Source organism: Penicillium psychrofluorescens (assembly GCF_964197705.1).
Source record: "Penicillium psychrofluorescens genome assembly, chromosome: 5".
Classification (NCBI taxonomy): Eukaryota; Fungi; Ascomycota; class Eurotiomycetes; order Eurotiales; family Aspergillaceae; genus Penicillium; species Penicillium psychrofluorescens.
This window is the reverse complement of record NC_133443.1, coordinates 1,858,531-1,872,159: the sequence shown is the minus strand read 5'-3', so window position 1 is coordinate 1,872,159 and position 13,629 is coordinate 1,858,531. Positions and strand designations below refer to the sequence as shown.

General features: G+C 51.8%; 5 protein-coding genes across 5 annotated transcripts; 2 read left to right on the top strand and 3 right to left on the bottom strand.

Moving 5' to 3' along the window:
- Nucleotides 1-149: 149 nt before the first annotated feature.
- PFLUO_LOCUS7975 (mitochondrial) lies at nucleotides 150-1,751 on the bottom strand (the record flags this gene model as incomplete). Its single annotated transcript, XM_073785663.1, has 1 exon — nucleotides 150-1,751. The coding sequence occupies one exon, from the start codon at nucleotides 1,749-1,751 to the stop codon at nucleotides 150-152; it is 1,602 nt and encodes a 533-aa protein (XP_073641997.1).
- A 179-nt stretch (nucleotides 1,752-1,930) lies between these two features.
- Nucleotides 1,931-2,875, top strand: PFLUO_LOCUS7974 (uncharacterized protein; the record flags this gene model as incomplete). Its single annotated transcript, XM_073785662.1, has 2 exons — nucleotides 1,931-2,554; nucleotides 2,615-2,875. The coding sequence occupies 2 exons, from the start codon at nucleotides 1,931-1,933 to the stop codon at nucleotides 2,873-2,875; spliced, it is 885 nt and encodes a 294-aa protein (XP_073641996.1).
- A 179-nt stretch (nucleotides 2,876-3,054) lies between these two features.
- Nucleotides 3,055-3,915, bottom strand: PFLUO_LOCUS7973 (mediator of RNA polymerase II transcription subunit 8; the record flags this gene model as incomplete). The annotated part of the gene is made up of 2 exons (XM_073785661.1): nucleotides 3,055-3,694; nucleotides 3,791-3,915. 2 exons carry the CDS (start codon nucleotides 3,913-3,915, stop codon nucleotides 3,055-3,057), a joined length of 765 nt encoding a protein of 254 aa, XP_073641995.1.
- Nucleotides 3,916-10,616: 6,701 nt separating this feature from the next.
- On the bottom strand, nucleotides 10,617-12,149 carry PFLUO_LOCUS7972 (uncharacterized protein; the record flags this gene model as incomplete). Its single annotated transcript, XM_073785660.1, has 2 exons — nucleotides 10,617-11,957; nucleotides 12,027-12,149. The coding sequence occupies 2 exons, from the start codon at nucleotides 12,147-12,149 to the stop codon at nucleotides 10,617-10,619; spliced, it is 1,464 nt and encodes a 487-aa protein (XP_073641994.1).
- Nucleotides 12,150-12,790: 641 nt separating this feature from the next.
- On the top strand, nucleotides 12,791-13,615 carry PFLUO_LOCUS7971 (uncharacterized protein; the record flags this gene model as incomplete). The annotated part of the gene is made up of 1 exon (XM_073785659.1): nucleotides 12,791-13,615. The coding sequence occupies one exon, from the start codon at nucleotides 12,791-12,793 to the stop codon at nucleotides 13,613-13,615; it is 825 nt and encodes a 274-aa protein (XP_073641993.1).
- Nucleotides 13,616-13,629: the final 14 nt, after the last annotated feature.

Below are 13,629 nucleotides of genomic sequence, written 5' to 3'. Positions count from 1 at the left end.
ACGCCCTCCTGAACCCTGTATAAGACACCAAAGAAATGGAAACGTAAAGAGAGATGGGGGATGAAGCCAGTGCTATAGCCTGAGATGGGACCTATGGCGCAGACTGAATGTAAAGAAAATCAGAGATATCATACATCTGACTCGCACTTTCATGCCGTGGATAAGACACTAGTGCGGTTCGACGAGGTGGAAGAGCGGGGATTGGTGCGAGACGAAGCCGGAGTCTGCTGCGAGGAATCACCCTCCTCGTCATAGTACAGATACTCGTCCTCATCCTCATCGTCCGGCTGTCCGAAGATCTTCTGCCAGACGCCGTCCCACAAACCCTTCTTGGTGACTAGGCCACCGACCAGAAGAATAGGCAGCTGCCAGATACTCGCCCAGAATAAGCCACGGGCAGTGCCCTGTGCACCCTGGTGCTGCCAGAAGCGGTACGCTTCACGGACGAGCCAGCCGTTGGCGACACTGCTTCCAACCAAGAACCCGTGGCCGACGACGTTGAACCACCACAGCCCAATGGAAATTGGGAACATCAGAATGGAATAGCGGAGAGCAACCCGGGCGTTATGGGCGGGGTTCGTCCAGCACAACATCTTATACCCAGCAGCCTTGTATTCCTCACGGATGGTGTGCGAGAGAGCGTTGAAATGCGGAAATTGCCAGGCAAACAGAACACCGCCGAGGAGCCACCCGCCGATGCTTTCTTGGCTAAAGAGCATATCTCGCCAGTTATCGTGGCCCGTAGTCGCGGTCTGGCCCTCTGCAGCGAGCCATCCCATCATCGGCGGGATGGCACCGACAACGGCGCCGACCCAGGTGTTGATGACGTGGATGCGCTTCAGCGGCGTGTAAACGAACGCATACAGACAGATATTTGTTGCGGAGAGCGCGGTGACTGTCGGGTTTGTACCAATGTATAGGAATGAAAGGCCAGTGATCGCGGTGCCAATGGCAAAAAGCACGGCCGCGCGCCGCGAGACCAGCCCGCGGACCAAAGGGCGATTGCGAGTGCGCGACATCAGAGCGTCGTACTTGGGTTCAAGGATCATGTTCAGTGTGTTTGCACTGCATGAGGATAGGAATGTGCCCGCCGTAAGGTAGATGAAGGTCAGGGTCGAAGTCGAGAGAGTGGGCAGTGGGGTCATGGCCGGGTCGAGTGTGAGCAAGGAAGAGATTGGATACATTCCATATGCGGAGGTTGTAGTGAGGAGGATCAGAAAGGATAATCGAGGTTTTGTCAGGGCGAGAAAGGCCGCCAATTTGCGGCGGATGGAGGTGGTGGGCAGGGCAGACGAGAAAGCAGACAATTGCGCCGACGCATCGGGAGGGATCACGGGCTCTGCCTGACCCGTCTCTGGTATTTGTTCCTTCAGACGCTTTCTCCGTCGATGTGGCAGCTCGTTCTCGACGGATTCTGTAGCCATTGACCGCGCTGGGGCTGTCTCGGTCGAACTCGGGTCTGTCGAGTTCTGACTCGCGGCGGCGGTGGGGGTTTTTGTGGCATTGGTAGATGCTAATGAGGATAGCACACTGCTATTGCTCTCTGAGGAATCATGTAGGCGATTAGGTGAGAAATATGTCTTGTGGAGGGTCGAAGGGGGGTCATTGGCGATGCCTGTCCGCCGGTGCGAGGACGACCAGAACTGGCGCAGAGCAGAGTGCGGCATGGATCTGCGCACCAGACATTGCGAGCACAATATGGCCTCTCGAGGCAGCCCCTGCGTGAGGATGGGCGACCGCAGAAGCAGCATGGCGGCGGGGAGTTGGCGTGCTGGAAAAAGAAGAAAAGAACAAACAAGAGGAGGAAACAAAAAGCGAAGATCAAATTCCCCGGCGCGGATCGCAGACCAAAGCCGCAGTTTGGACCGTCAACAACAACGACTATTAACTCTCCCCTCTTTCAACCCACACCCCCTCAACAAGATCCAAGATGGACGTCCTCCAGAAAGTCATCGATCCGCTGCAGCCCTATCTGCGCCCCGTCGTGTCCTACATTCCCGAACCCGTGCACGATGCCGTCATCTCCTTGATCGGGTCGCCCTGCCACAGCGCGCTGCTGCTTGATCTGGATGTGACAAAGGACCCGGCCTGCACGTCGCTGGCGATCTCCAAGGCCCTTGGAATTGCTATTGTCGGCGCTAGCGCGATCGTCAAAGTCCCTCAAACCCTGAAGCTGATCAACTCGCGCTCGTCAGCCGGCGTGTCGTTCGTCTCGTACGCGCTGGAGACGGCCAGCCTGCTCATCACGCTGTCGTATGGCGTGCGCAACAACTTCCCCTTCAGCACCTATGGGGAATCGGCCTTCATCGCCATCCAAGATGTCGCCGTCGGGGTCCTGGTCTTGACATTTGCCGGCCGCTCCGCTGCGGCAGCCACCTTCGTTGCCGTGGTCGCGGCGAGCGTGTACGCGCTGCTGTTCGACCAGACCCTGGTCGACGCGCAGACTATGGCGTATCTGCAGGCCGGTGCGGGTGCGCTGGGTGTCGCGAGCAAAGCGCCTCAAATTCTTACCATCTGGCGCGAGGGAGGAACCGGACAGCTGAGCGCGTTCGCGGTACGTTGATTTGTTTCGCCCGATGGTTAGACGTGTCGCATCTAATTGCTTTTTGGTTAGGTCTTCAACTACCTCTTCGGGTCTCTTTCCCGCATCTTCACCACGATCCAGGAGGTTGACGACAAGCTCATCCTCTACGGATTCGTCGCCGGTTTTACTCTGAACGTCATTCTCGCCGGGCAGATGGTGTACTATTGGAACTCACCAGCGCCGAAGAAGAAGTCGGTCCGCAAGTCGGCAGACAGACAAACCATGGCCCAAAGCACCGGCGTGTCTCCTTCGCCCCAGGGCAAGGGGCCGACCACGCGACGACGGGGTTAGATTCTGTGCTGTTATTTCCTTTATACTGGAGATTTCCTTTTGGTTTTTGGTTTGCTTAGTTTGATAACGCTTTCTTTTAATATGCAATTAATCTTGAATTCTCATGAAATGTGCGTGTAGATGTCACATCAGTAGAATTGATGTCCCCTGTATACAATCCATTGACCATTGCCGGAAGATTATGGCATGCGTCCGGTCGTCATATACCTCAGGATCTCATCGAGTGGCACCACCGGCTCCAGCGCATGCGCATGATGTGTGGCGATATCAAATTCCAGGCCCCCAGAAGCCTTGCGATGAACACCCACAATGTCCATCTCCTCGTCCTCAGCCTCGGCCTCGTCTTCTTCTTCGTCTTCTTCCTCCTCCTCTTCCCCCTCGGAGCCTTCATCATCCTCCAATTGTCTCTTCAGCCCCGTAACAACATTCTGCACCCCGGCCTCGCGCTCTTCAAGCGTGAAATTCCCACCCCAATTCCTCCGGCGCGCTTCCTCATTCGCCTCCAGAGGCGCCCACTCCCACAGCTCCGCGAGTTGGGTCTCGCTAAGTGGTTTGGGTGCAGTCGAGTTCTGGTCTGCATGCAAAGCAGAGTCTGGATCGTGGGTACCTGCGACACGCCCGCGCGACAGCCAGTCCTCAACGCGTGGGTCGAGTTTTGTGCGCAGGAGCTGTTCGAGCGTGCTGGACTGTGTCCGGCCAGGGTACTCGGGCCCTGGGTAGGCGACTAGTGCGGAAAGGAGGTCGCCGTGCTCGGAGAGTTGTTCGGAGACGCCGAGGAGGTTGTTAGAGATAATACTAGCTTGGGACTGGAGGGAGGACCTGTTTTGGGGCGGGCGGTTGTTAGACTTGTCTTAAGGGTGGACGGTGGGCTATTCTCGAGTTCTTCTCGGTCTTGTGCAAGGCTTGTTCACTCACCACGGAGGAAGGGGATCACTTTGGTTCAGGCTGGCGATTAGGGATCCGAGGGAGCGTGTCAGCTGCACGAGGCGTTGGCGAGATTGCTCGAGGACTTTGATCTGGTCCTGGGTGAGGGCAGACATTGTGGAGGTGTGGAGGAATTGGAGGTTGCGCGGATGAGGTGTGGAGGTGAGAGAGATGGGCTGATAAGATATGTGGACTAGATCTATGACCGCACCGCTATCGGATTATTCCATTGCCCTTCGTCAACGCCCATGTCGCTGCACCTGTATCGTCAAGAATTCGCTCTGGTTTATGGAAATCTATTGATTTGACATCTATGATGAGTTGACCAGAAAGATGTACGTGATCTTCCTTGTCCCCGAGGTGGTATCCAAAGGTGTATTGATGGCAACCAGAAATGGTCCGATACAAACTACGTCCGGTTCAAATCACAGGCCATCTCTTAAGACGGATTGGTCCCTCGACAGCAATGGGTGGGAATTATGAGTAGGGGGAAATTGTAAGCTATCGTGAGTTCGGACAACAAGCTTAGATAACTTAACCGTCCAAGACAATGCAGTCAGTTCCCTTAGTATACCCATCAGGAGGTGAAATACAAATCTGAGGCTTATCTGCCCATCGCTCCGCTATGCTTCTAGAACCAATTTTCCTGCCACCGTTGGCATCGGCTGATACGGCAAATACGCTCGTCGCGAATACAAGCTCAGTACCAGCTTCCAGCCCATCGATCTTGTTGCGCTCCAAAACTGGAATCACAGTTCTGGGGTAAGACAAATTCGTGTTGGAATCTGCCTGAAGGGCGTTGGAACTTCCTTGTGGCAGCAACGTCGCAATTGTTAGCGAAGCAACCGATACGCCGCTGCAGCCAGCGGCCGAGAGTATCAGGGTGGAATCTTCGGATCTGAGAATACCTTCGGATGTTCCGAGCTCTACGTCAGTATCAAGATCATTGATAAAAGGAATCTTGGTGCCGTCTTTGGTGCAACGTGACGGCGATGCGAACCCGCCTTCGGTCGTATGTAGAGTCTGCAACGAAGACTTCACGCGGATACGGTGAACGCGAACATGCCAGTCTGGCCATCTATCCGTCGGCGGAACAAGAGTCGTCTCGATCTCGATCTGCCTATCTCCCCAGGGACACCAACGTACCCTTGCAACGGTAACTGAAGTCTGATCCAAATTGGCGTGTAGACTAGCTTGGGGAAATGTAGCTTGTGAGCATTTCCATTTCACTGCCCAGGTCTCAGCGCCATCACGACTCAAGGCCAGCATGCAGTCTGGAGCAATTTGCTGAATCAATGAGCCAGTAGGAACAGAAAAGGTGAATGCCGAAGAGTACTCGAACTTGGAATATTTGGCCTGCGTTGCCTTTATAGGCCAGCCGACAAACTGGGCTGGTGACAGAATGAAGTGATGATTACCCTCCGGGTGATTGCTGACAATTTGCCTAGGGGCAGGGACAAGGCTGGGCCTAAATAATGGCGGATAAGGCTGTTCTAGAGCAGTCCAGAATTCGTCGTCTTGACTCAAAGATAGAGCAATAAGTGTTTTCATGCACCAGTAAGGTGACTGTGGAGAGTTATAGTCCTCACACATAAACATATTTCTGTACAAAAGTCAGAAGGCGTTCGAAAGATAAAGATTCTCAGATAGATGTAGGCATACGGGTACTTCCAGCCTATGTTTAGGGTACCATCGGCATAGAAAATGTCATCCGAGTTCTTTGCCCACCAACGGAGGTGGCGCAATAAGAAACCCTTGATACTACCGGCATCTGCCAGCGGGAATGGCATGTCCGGAACCTTTGCCACAGCTAGGGCCGCAAAGAACCCGCCACAGGCGAATCGGTATGCAAGAGATCGACCGAACGGTATTGCCGAGCCTGAACTCACTCATGGTCAGTAAGGATAATTGGTCGTCTGTGGCTCTGATATATCCGTACCGTCTGCGTCAAAGTATTTCCAAATCGAAGCCCCAAATTCCCTCGCTTGCTGCTGATATTTGGCGACCCGCTGAGGATCAATATCACTGGCGAATTTGATATACAAAAGTTGACTGAATTGAATTGCAAAGCTTCCAGAGTAATAGTCCGCGGGACGTCCGGGGCCTATCGCATCTCTTCGGCCTGTCTTTTCGTACGCCGCGTCTTGCTGCATTTCTTGTTCGGTGCTCAGCCACCGACCATCACCAGACCAGCCATCCTCAAGATAAAACGAGTCCAAAATAGCAAAATCAGAGTCCATAGTGCTGGCAAGCTCTTGGGCTGGTACGCCACAAACACGGATGAGAGCAAGATTCGACATGATTCGAAACCACCGCCAGTTGTTATCGGGCATTGGTTTGTTGTTCATACCACGGAGCCAGGCCTCTATATTGCGCCTTGTCCGCTCCTCCTGGTTGTGGTAAAGGTGGTCCGGGGCAGATATCAAGGCAAAAGATATTATCTCGGCCTCTACCATGCGCTGACCTAGTTCGCTGATCTCGCCCCAGTAGTCTTCATGGTCTGGATCCGTACCTGTGCGCAAGCCTTCGATCCAAGGTTCGATTATTTCCCTGGAATGGGTCGATAAAGGTGTCCCCGAGAGAATGGCACCAATTGTCCAGAGCGGACGGGCAAACCCTTCCAATTGAGCAGCCAAGTCATCAAAATGTGCACCTGTCCCAACGGGGAGGCGAATTTTGGCATTACCAGGAGAGAAGTATGCTTGCAAGGGCTCGAGTATGGAAATAGCTGCCAACTCCAGGTCATTCCTTGTTTGTAGGGGATTATCAGAGAACCCTCTGAGTGGAGGCATTTCTCAATGATGTGTTCGTAGAGTTCGTAAATGAAACCGATTAACTTCGAGTCCCAGTTGCGAAGAAGAGATGATGATGAAGGCTTGCAATTCTATTTTTCAAAGGAGCGAAATTTCTTTCATCGAGGTGCATGTCTGGGTCTAGAAAATGCGATTACAGCCGCGTTTTGGTGGCCCCAATTCATCCGCCGCCCGAGAAAGAGCGCTCGGGCGGCGGGTGAATTGCCGGCCTTGCAGTCCGCGGGTTCGCTAGGAGATGAGACCACCCATTAAGCGACCGCCTATTAAGTTAAAGAACAGAATAAATTCGCCGGAGTATTAACAGTAGATATTTAATCTGACTAGCAATCTAAAGACACCTATGCTCATTCAATTACTAGGTTTCTATGGATGTGAATCTCCGCTGCATAGAGCAGCTTGCAGTAGGAAGCACCAGATGCGCTCATATCAGGATAAGAAAAAAGAAAGAAAAGAAAAGAAGATAATAAATATACTCGTAACCAGGGCATCAACAATTATCCTTGACACTCATCTCGTACAGCCCCGCTTCGCACGTGGCGGAGGTGTGCCATGTACAACATCCCAGATCCTTGTAGTATCAAGCCGAGTATAACAGTAGCTGGCAGAAACCAATTGTGATTAGAAGCCAGGTAAGGAGTTGGCTCTGTTATCAGCAAGTTCATTCCAGGCCACTTTTACTTTGCTTCGATCCAGGTAGTATCGCTCGACAGCATCTAAGCCTCCCACGCCGCGGAACGACAAGCCAACCCATGATATATTGCAGGAATGGTCTAGGTCCGCTTGCCAGAAATATGGAACACTGGACGGAAGATAGCATTGCACAATGGCATCATACGCATCAACCTCTTTGGCATTTCCATCGTTAGCATGGATTCGTTACAGGTTTATTTACTTCGGCTTACCCCACAATCCCCCTCCCCCCACACTTGGATTGCCATCAGGTGATCGCTTCGGGGCTCGGAAGAAAGAAGTAGGCCTTCGGTTAAATTGCACCGGTTGAATTTGCCCGGCCTATTTAGCCCGCTTGTTCGCCCACCCGAAGCAAGCTGCACCTTCAGAGGCATGCAACACTGCTTAGCCAACGAGATGGAGTCGGAACCTAATCCGGCCCACCTGGAGGACCGACCTGCCTGTGTAGCATGTCGCAAGCGCAAGCTCCGGTGCTCACGTAACGTTCCGCAATGCAGCCATTGCCGAAGAACCGGTATGCTTGGCTTGGATCTTCTGAGTAGGGCGTATCTGCTGACCGAAGGGCCTGGCCGGATTACGTCTAGGAACCACCTGCACCTATGACGGCGATCGTGAGAAGCCTGGCATCAAGACAGGTGCAGTCGAGGCTTTGAGGCGACGAGTTGGTGAGTTTTAGCCTTGTTCATTTACTAAACAGAAAGGGCGTTGAAGTGTTGATTCGAGGGAAAATAGAGACCCTTGAGGATGCTGTTTTCCTACAGGGTAAAGCGGGAACCAATGAAACTAGGTCTGGTACAGATGACCCAAATTCTTTGGCCTCTGCGCTATGTGAAGGGCTAGGATTACTTCTTGGAAAACTACAGTCCAGCACCCCACAGAAAAGATCGTGGACCGAAACAGTTGACGAACTCCTTGAGGAGGATGTGAATTACGAGGATGAACGATTATCGCAGCCCTTGCCTTTGTCTACATCATCGAAAAAACGCAGACGAGGAAATGAAAGAAGAGTCATCGAACCAGATGACCTTCCAGGTCCTTCGTCCACACTACCACCGCCAAAGGTCATGGAGGCTGTTGTTGATCTCTTCTTTGATCTAGTGCAGCCATGGGTTCCAATCTTCCACGAGAAGAGATTCAGAAGGCGACTGGAGAATTCAGACGATAGGCCTGCCTTAGAAATTGTTCTTCACGCAATGGTTGTTGCATTGCTCAAGCATGTATACCCGCAAGAGCTCATAGCGGATCTAGGTGACATAGAGAAGATCTGCGAGCGATCTCGGAAGATTGTTGTCTTGACCGCTATGGATAATTTATATGTTGAGAATTTGCAGGCACTTATTATTATTTGCTTTGAAGACGTGCGTGAGCCCGGCTCCGTTCCTGGGGGACCAGGAAGTTAACTTTGTATAGATCGGGTCCGGTAGGGTTTCACGTGCATGGCCCATTGTTGGTTCGTTAACCAGAACGGTTGAATATCTACAATTGAGTGTCGAATCAGAAGACTATGATAAAGGTCCGGTCCTGCAGCCTCGTCCGTCTCTCCCCCAAGCCAAAGGCTGGGTTGAGGAAGAAGAAAGGCGACGGGTGTTTTGGACCATTTTTAACCTAGACAGGTGAGCCTACATCCCCATGTATTACTTGTGTATAGAATATTAACAGACAACAGATTTTGTTCAGTCACGACTGGGTACGCTTCTTCTTTCAGAGCAGCCCTGCGCAAAAACTAACTGCCTTCGGTAGATGGAACACTAGCTTAACATCGAACGATGTCCACCGGCGCCTTCCCGCCGATGGAGGCTTATGGCATAACGAAGAAGCAGTCACCACGCCATTCTTTGGCATCTGGGACCGGTCGGCAGGAAAGATCGGAAGGCTCATTGCCTTTCTCCCCACAGACTACAATGCTCCCGAACCTTCGAACAACGGATTCTCTTCAACGCAAGGAAACAATCATATTCCAACGACATCCGACGAAAAGGTTGACATGTCAACAGTTGGTGCATTTGCTTACCGTGTTGAAGCCACGGAGTCGCTGAGTAGGGTAACGACTTTTTTTCTACAGCAAAAGATCAATTATCGCGACCGACAGGAAATGGGTAGCTGGCTCATGCGGTTCAAGGAGTTGGATTTACGCCTCGTTAGGTAGGTACACGAATCCCCTCATCCCGATATTGTTTCTCACAGAAAAAACAATAGTTGGAAAATGTTCTTGCCCCAAAAATGGAAAGAGGCAAACATATCTCGTCAGCCGGCTGTGGTGACGATGGATCCGAACCTGACGTTGGCACACATCACCCATAATACATCTATGATTCTCCTTCACCAGCGAATTGCCTATCCTCCCTTGGAATGGCTGGAAGTGGTGAAACTCCCAATCTTGTCCAGTGCAGAAACATGCGAAACAGCTGCCAGTGAGACGGCCAACATCACCCAGAAATTCCTGGACAACTCACACCCGCGGAGTATTGTGGATAATCAGTTCGCCTTTTGCGTTTTTGTCAGCGCAAGAGTTCTTCTAGGTTTGTTTATTCTTTTCCCGTTTCTGCCTTCCACTTGTAGAAGTGCACTAACATACCATTCTCATCTGCAGTGCACTGGCGTTACTACAAAACACAAGAGCTTCCTGCCGATTATGAAACGCTCATGAAATTCCTCGACATCATGTCAACTCGATGGTCAAGTCAGAATCGGGAGTCAACTACCAGCCGCAAAAACTCGGCAGCCAAATATTTCAGTCAACTTAATGACATATACGACAAATGTCAAAACGATATAACATTCAAACTGGATGTCTTGGGATATTCAAATGAAATTGAATGGACTGGGCCACCTCTGAGCCAACAGAGATATATAAACCAAACATCTGCGCCTCACATCGAGGCCCCAAATAGTGCATCCCATGATCCAGCAATACGTTTACCTTCTCCTGGACAAGGCATTCAGCATTCTGCAAACAAGACACCTTACGGTGGTGACGCTTCAACGGATGGCTTCTTTAACCACTCCCAATTCATTAGCGGCCGAAGACCAGATATACTGAATCCAGTAGACGTCGATCCTGGGCAGCATCATCAAATGGCATTAAACTCTGTTCCTGCCCAGTTGAGCTACAACACAGGGAGTCCAGACGAATTGACCGCGGTCACGTCAATTTTGCTAGATCAGCAGTACTCGGAGATGGACCGAATTATTAGTCTAAACAACGCATATTTTGCGTCTGATGTTGCTTATATTCAGTAAGCCTCATAAAAGATGATTTTTCTCTAATTTGACACAACTGATGTAGACCGTTCAATATTCTATCTAGACAGAATCTATGCTAGGCCCATTCTCAACAACTGATTCCCAAATTCCAAAAGATAATAGTCCGCGTATACTAGCCCGTGATCACTGTAATGATCATGACTCTGGGAATTGTGATTTGCCGTTGCATTCTTCAAAATGGAGTCAAACCGTTGTCCGTTCACCACGTCTTCGACGGTAATAATGTTTTCGTTTTGTGGATCCCCAGCCAACTGCGCTCGTTCCCTTGAAAGAGATAATTCTATTGTATCAGACACTATCCTCATCGCGGCCAGCTGATATTGCTCTGCTAGGGCCGTGTCCCCGAGCACCGCCAGTGACTGCGAAAGAAGCATCATACCGTTGGCGGCAATAACACCAGCAGAAGAATCTCGCAAAGGCATGCTTTCATCCTCAATTGGGGCATCAAAGTCCCACAAAGGTACGTACCGACCGATTTTCTTCTGGCAATCAAGCTCACCACCAACAGCGGGCTGCTCTACGCAGAGGGGTGCAGTCTCAAGTCTCCACAGGAAATAGTCTGCTAGACCACATGCTGCGGCAAGAAAGTCTTTATCCTTGGTCCAGTTGTACGTTTTGGCGTAGCCAAAAATTGCCCATGCCTGGCCGCGCGCCCAAGTCGAGTCGGCTCGATATCCCTGGGCTGTGCGGTGCTGCTTAATGCCCCCGGAGTGGGGATCGAAGTTGACAACATGGAAAGTGGAATATAATGGGTTCTTGTAGCTCCTATCGTTGCCCACAGGGGTAGGCTCTGGTCTCAGCAGTGATTTTAGGAGAGTACGCGCGTGTGTGGTGGCAATCTCTGCGAGGCTGGAGTCTGCGAGATGCTTGGATGCGTAATATAGCAAATCCAGATTCATCATGCTGTCGATAATAACCAGACAATCATCTGTCATGCTTGCAATTAAGACATCCGTTTGTCGCAGGATATTCCAGCTGCGGATGACCCCGACCTGAGGCACGTACCGACTAGCTAGGCTGCGAGCAGCAGTCAGAACAGCATGCAGGCTATCCTCATTGCTGGTCAACTCCCAATCTTTCTGGAGAGAGGGCTGGATGATGAACCCCATATCATGGGTATCTGTGCGCGACATCATGGCTTTAACTGGGCCAGTCCAGCTGCAGCAGAGCTCGGCTAGTTGGTGTCGCAGGGACGAGCTCGACACAGGTACTCTTGTACCCTCATGGCCGAGGTATGGGAAGACTTGAGGATATCTCACTGCCCGTTCCCTCAACAGGTACAGAATTCCCGGGAAGAAGCCGCATGTCCAAAAGTCAGCGTCCCGCAGGAAGTACTTTCCTGCACTGTCGCCATGCTGCGGCACAAATTCGGGATAGACTGTCGGTGGAACCTAAAATGGAAGGAAGATGTTAGAATTGAACCACATTGACTCCACAGCCATAGTCATGAGCATCCATACATTATTCTCTAGCGCCTCGACCGCCACCCTTAGCATTTTAGCTAGGATGTTTTCGGAGAACAGCTCGAGCAGTGTTCGCTGCATTTTCCGCCACTCATCTGCCGGGACCGATGCCAGGGGCATCATGTCTGAGGACTGGGAATCTGGGACAGTTATATCACTCTGAGGAGATTTGCACCCTCCCTCCTCTGATCCGGCTCGGGAAACTTCCGTGGTTGAGGAAGTATCGTTGGAAATCATGGGGGAGGAAGAACCAAGAGCCGGTCTATTTTCCGTTTTGTTTTTGGTACTTGTGCATCGATTGACTGTTAAATAAATAACTGCCACCACTGACAGAAATAGAGCTCTCCACTATCTCCCATTTATTCCTGATAGGGCGCCAAGCAGCCCTCCATTCCAGCGGACGGCGGGCGAGTGAGCGCGGAGCGAGATCGCCCGCCGGCCGACTTGGTGGCCGGTCTCGCACTATCCCGCCGAATTCTGGTCTGTGGCTGAATTTAACCGACATGGGGAAACAACCTCACGCTGGGATTCAATCGACCGTTCCCCGTCCGTGCGGGATGAGCGCCAGAAAATTTCGCGGTCTAAGAGTCGCTGCTAGACTGCATCGTATCAACCGTGAGAGGCGTGACAAGCCATTGGCATCCCCGGACTCGCAATATTCCGGGGTAGTCGCACTATAAGACCGACAGGCTGAACCTTACCTCTCTTGATCTGAACGTGGCTCCACGCGTGCTTCACTCTCTCATACGATTCTAGCTACAATGCTCACAGACTCTGAAAACTTCGAAGGGCTTGCGCTGAAAGATGTTGTTCCCAATGACCGCAAGCCCTTTTGGAAGGACGGCACCCTTCTCAAGCTGAACACTTTGCTGTTGTGTGCTCTACTCTCCCAGGTCGCCGCTGGCTACGACGGTAGCATGCTGAACGGCATGCAGTCGCTTCCTCAGTGGCAGAAATATTTCGGTGAACCGACGGGTACTCGCCTTGGAGCGATGACCTTTGGCCCGACTGGAGGAACGCTCATCTCGGTTCTGGTCTCCTCACAACTCTGTGAAAGGTTTGGCCGTCGCTATCCCATCTGCGGGGGAGCTACCACTGTTATCATCGGCTCCATTCTTCAAACAGCCGCTGTCAACTACGGTATGTTTGTCGCTTCTCGCTTCGTCATCGGCTTTGGACTGGGCATTGTAGCCACTGCGGCACCACCCCTGCTCTCCGAATGTGCTTACCCAACACATCGTGGTATTCTTGTCTCGTTCTATTTGTGCACATGGTCACTGGGTTCTTTGATTGCGGCCTGGGTTACCTATGGCACCTTCCAGATGACGGACTCGTCCTGGAGCTGGCGCATCCCCAGTATCCTGCAGTCTCTCTTCTCCTTCATCCAAGTCGTCCTGAGTCTGTTCGCCCCGGAGTCTCCGAGATGGCTCATCTACCAGGGACGCCGGCAGGAAGCGTTGGATGTCCTCACCAAATATCATGGGTACGGCGACCCGAATTCACGTCTTGTGCGGTTCGAAATGGCAGAGATCACAGCGACTTTGGAGGTCGAGAAGGCGCAGAAGCTCTCTCACTGGAAAGAGTGACTGGCCACGCCAGG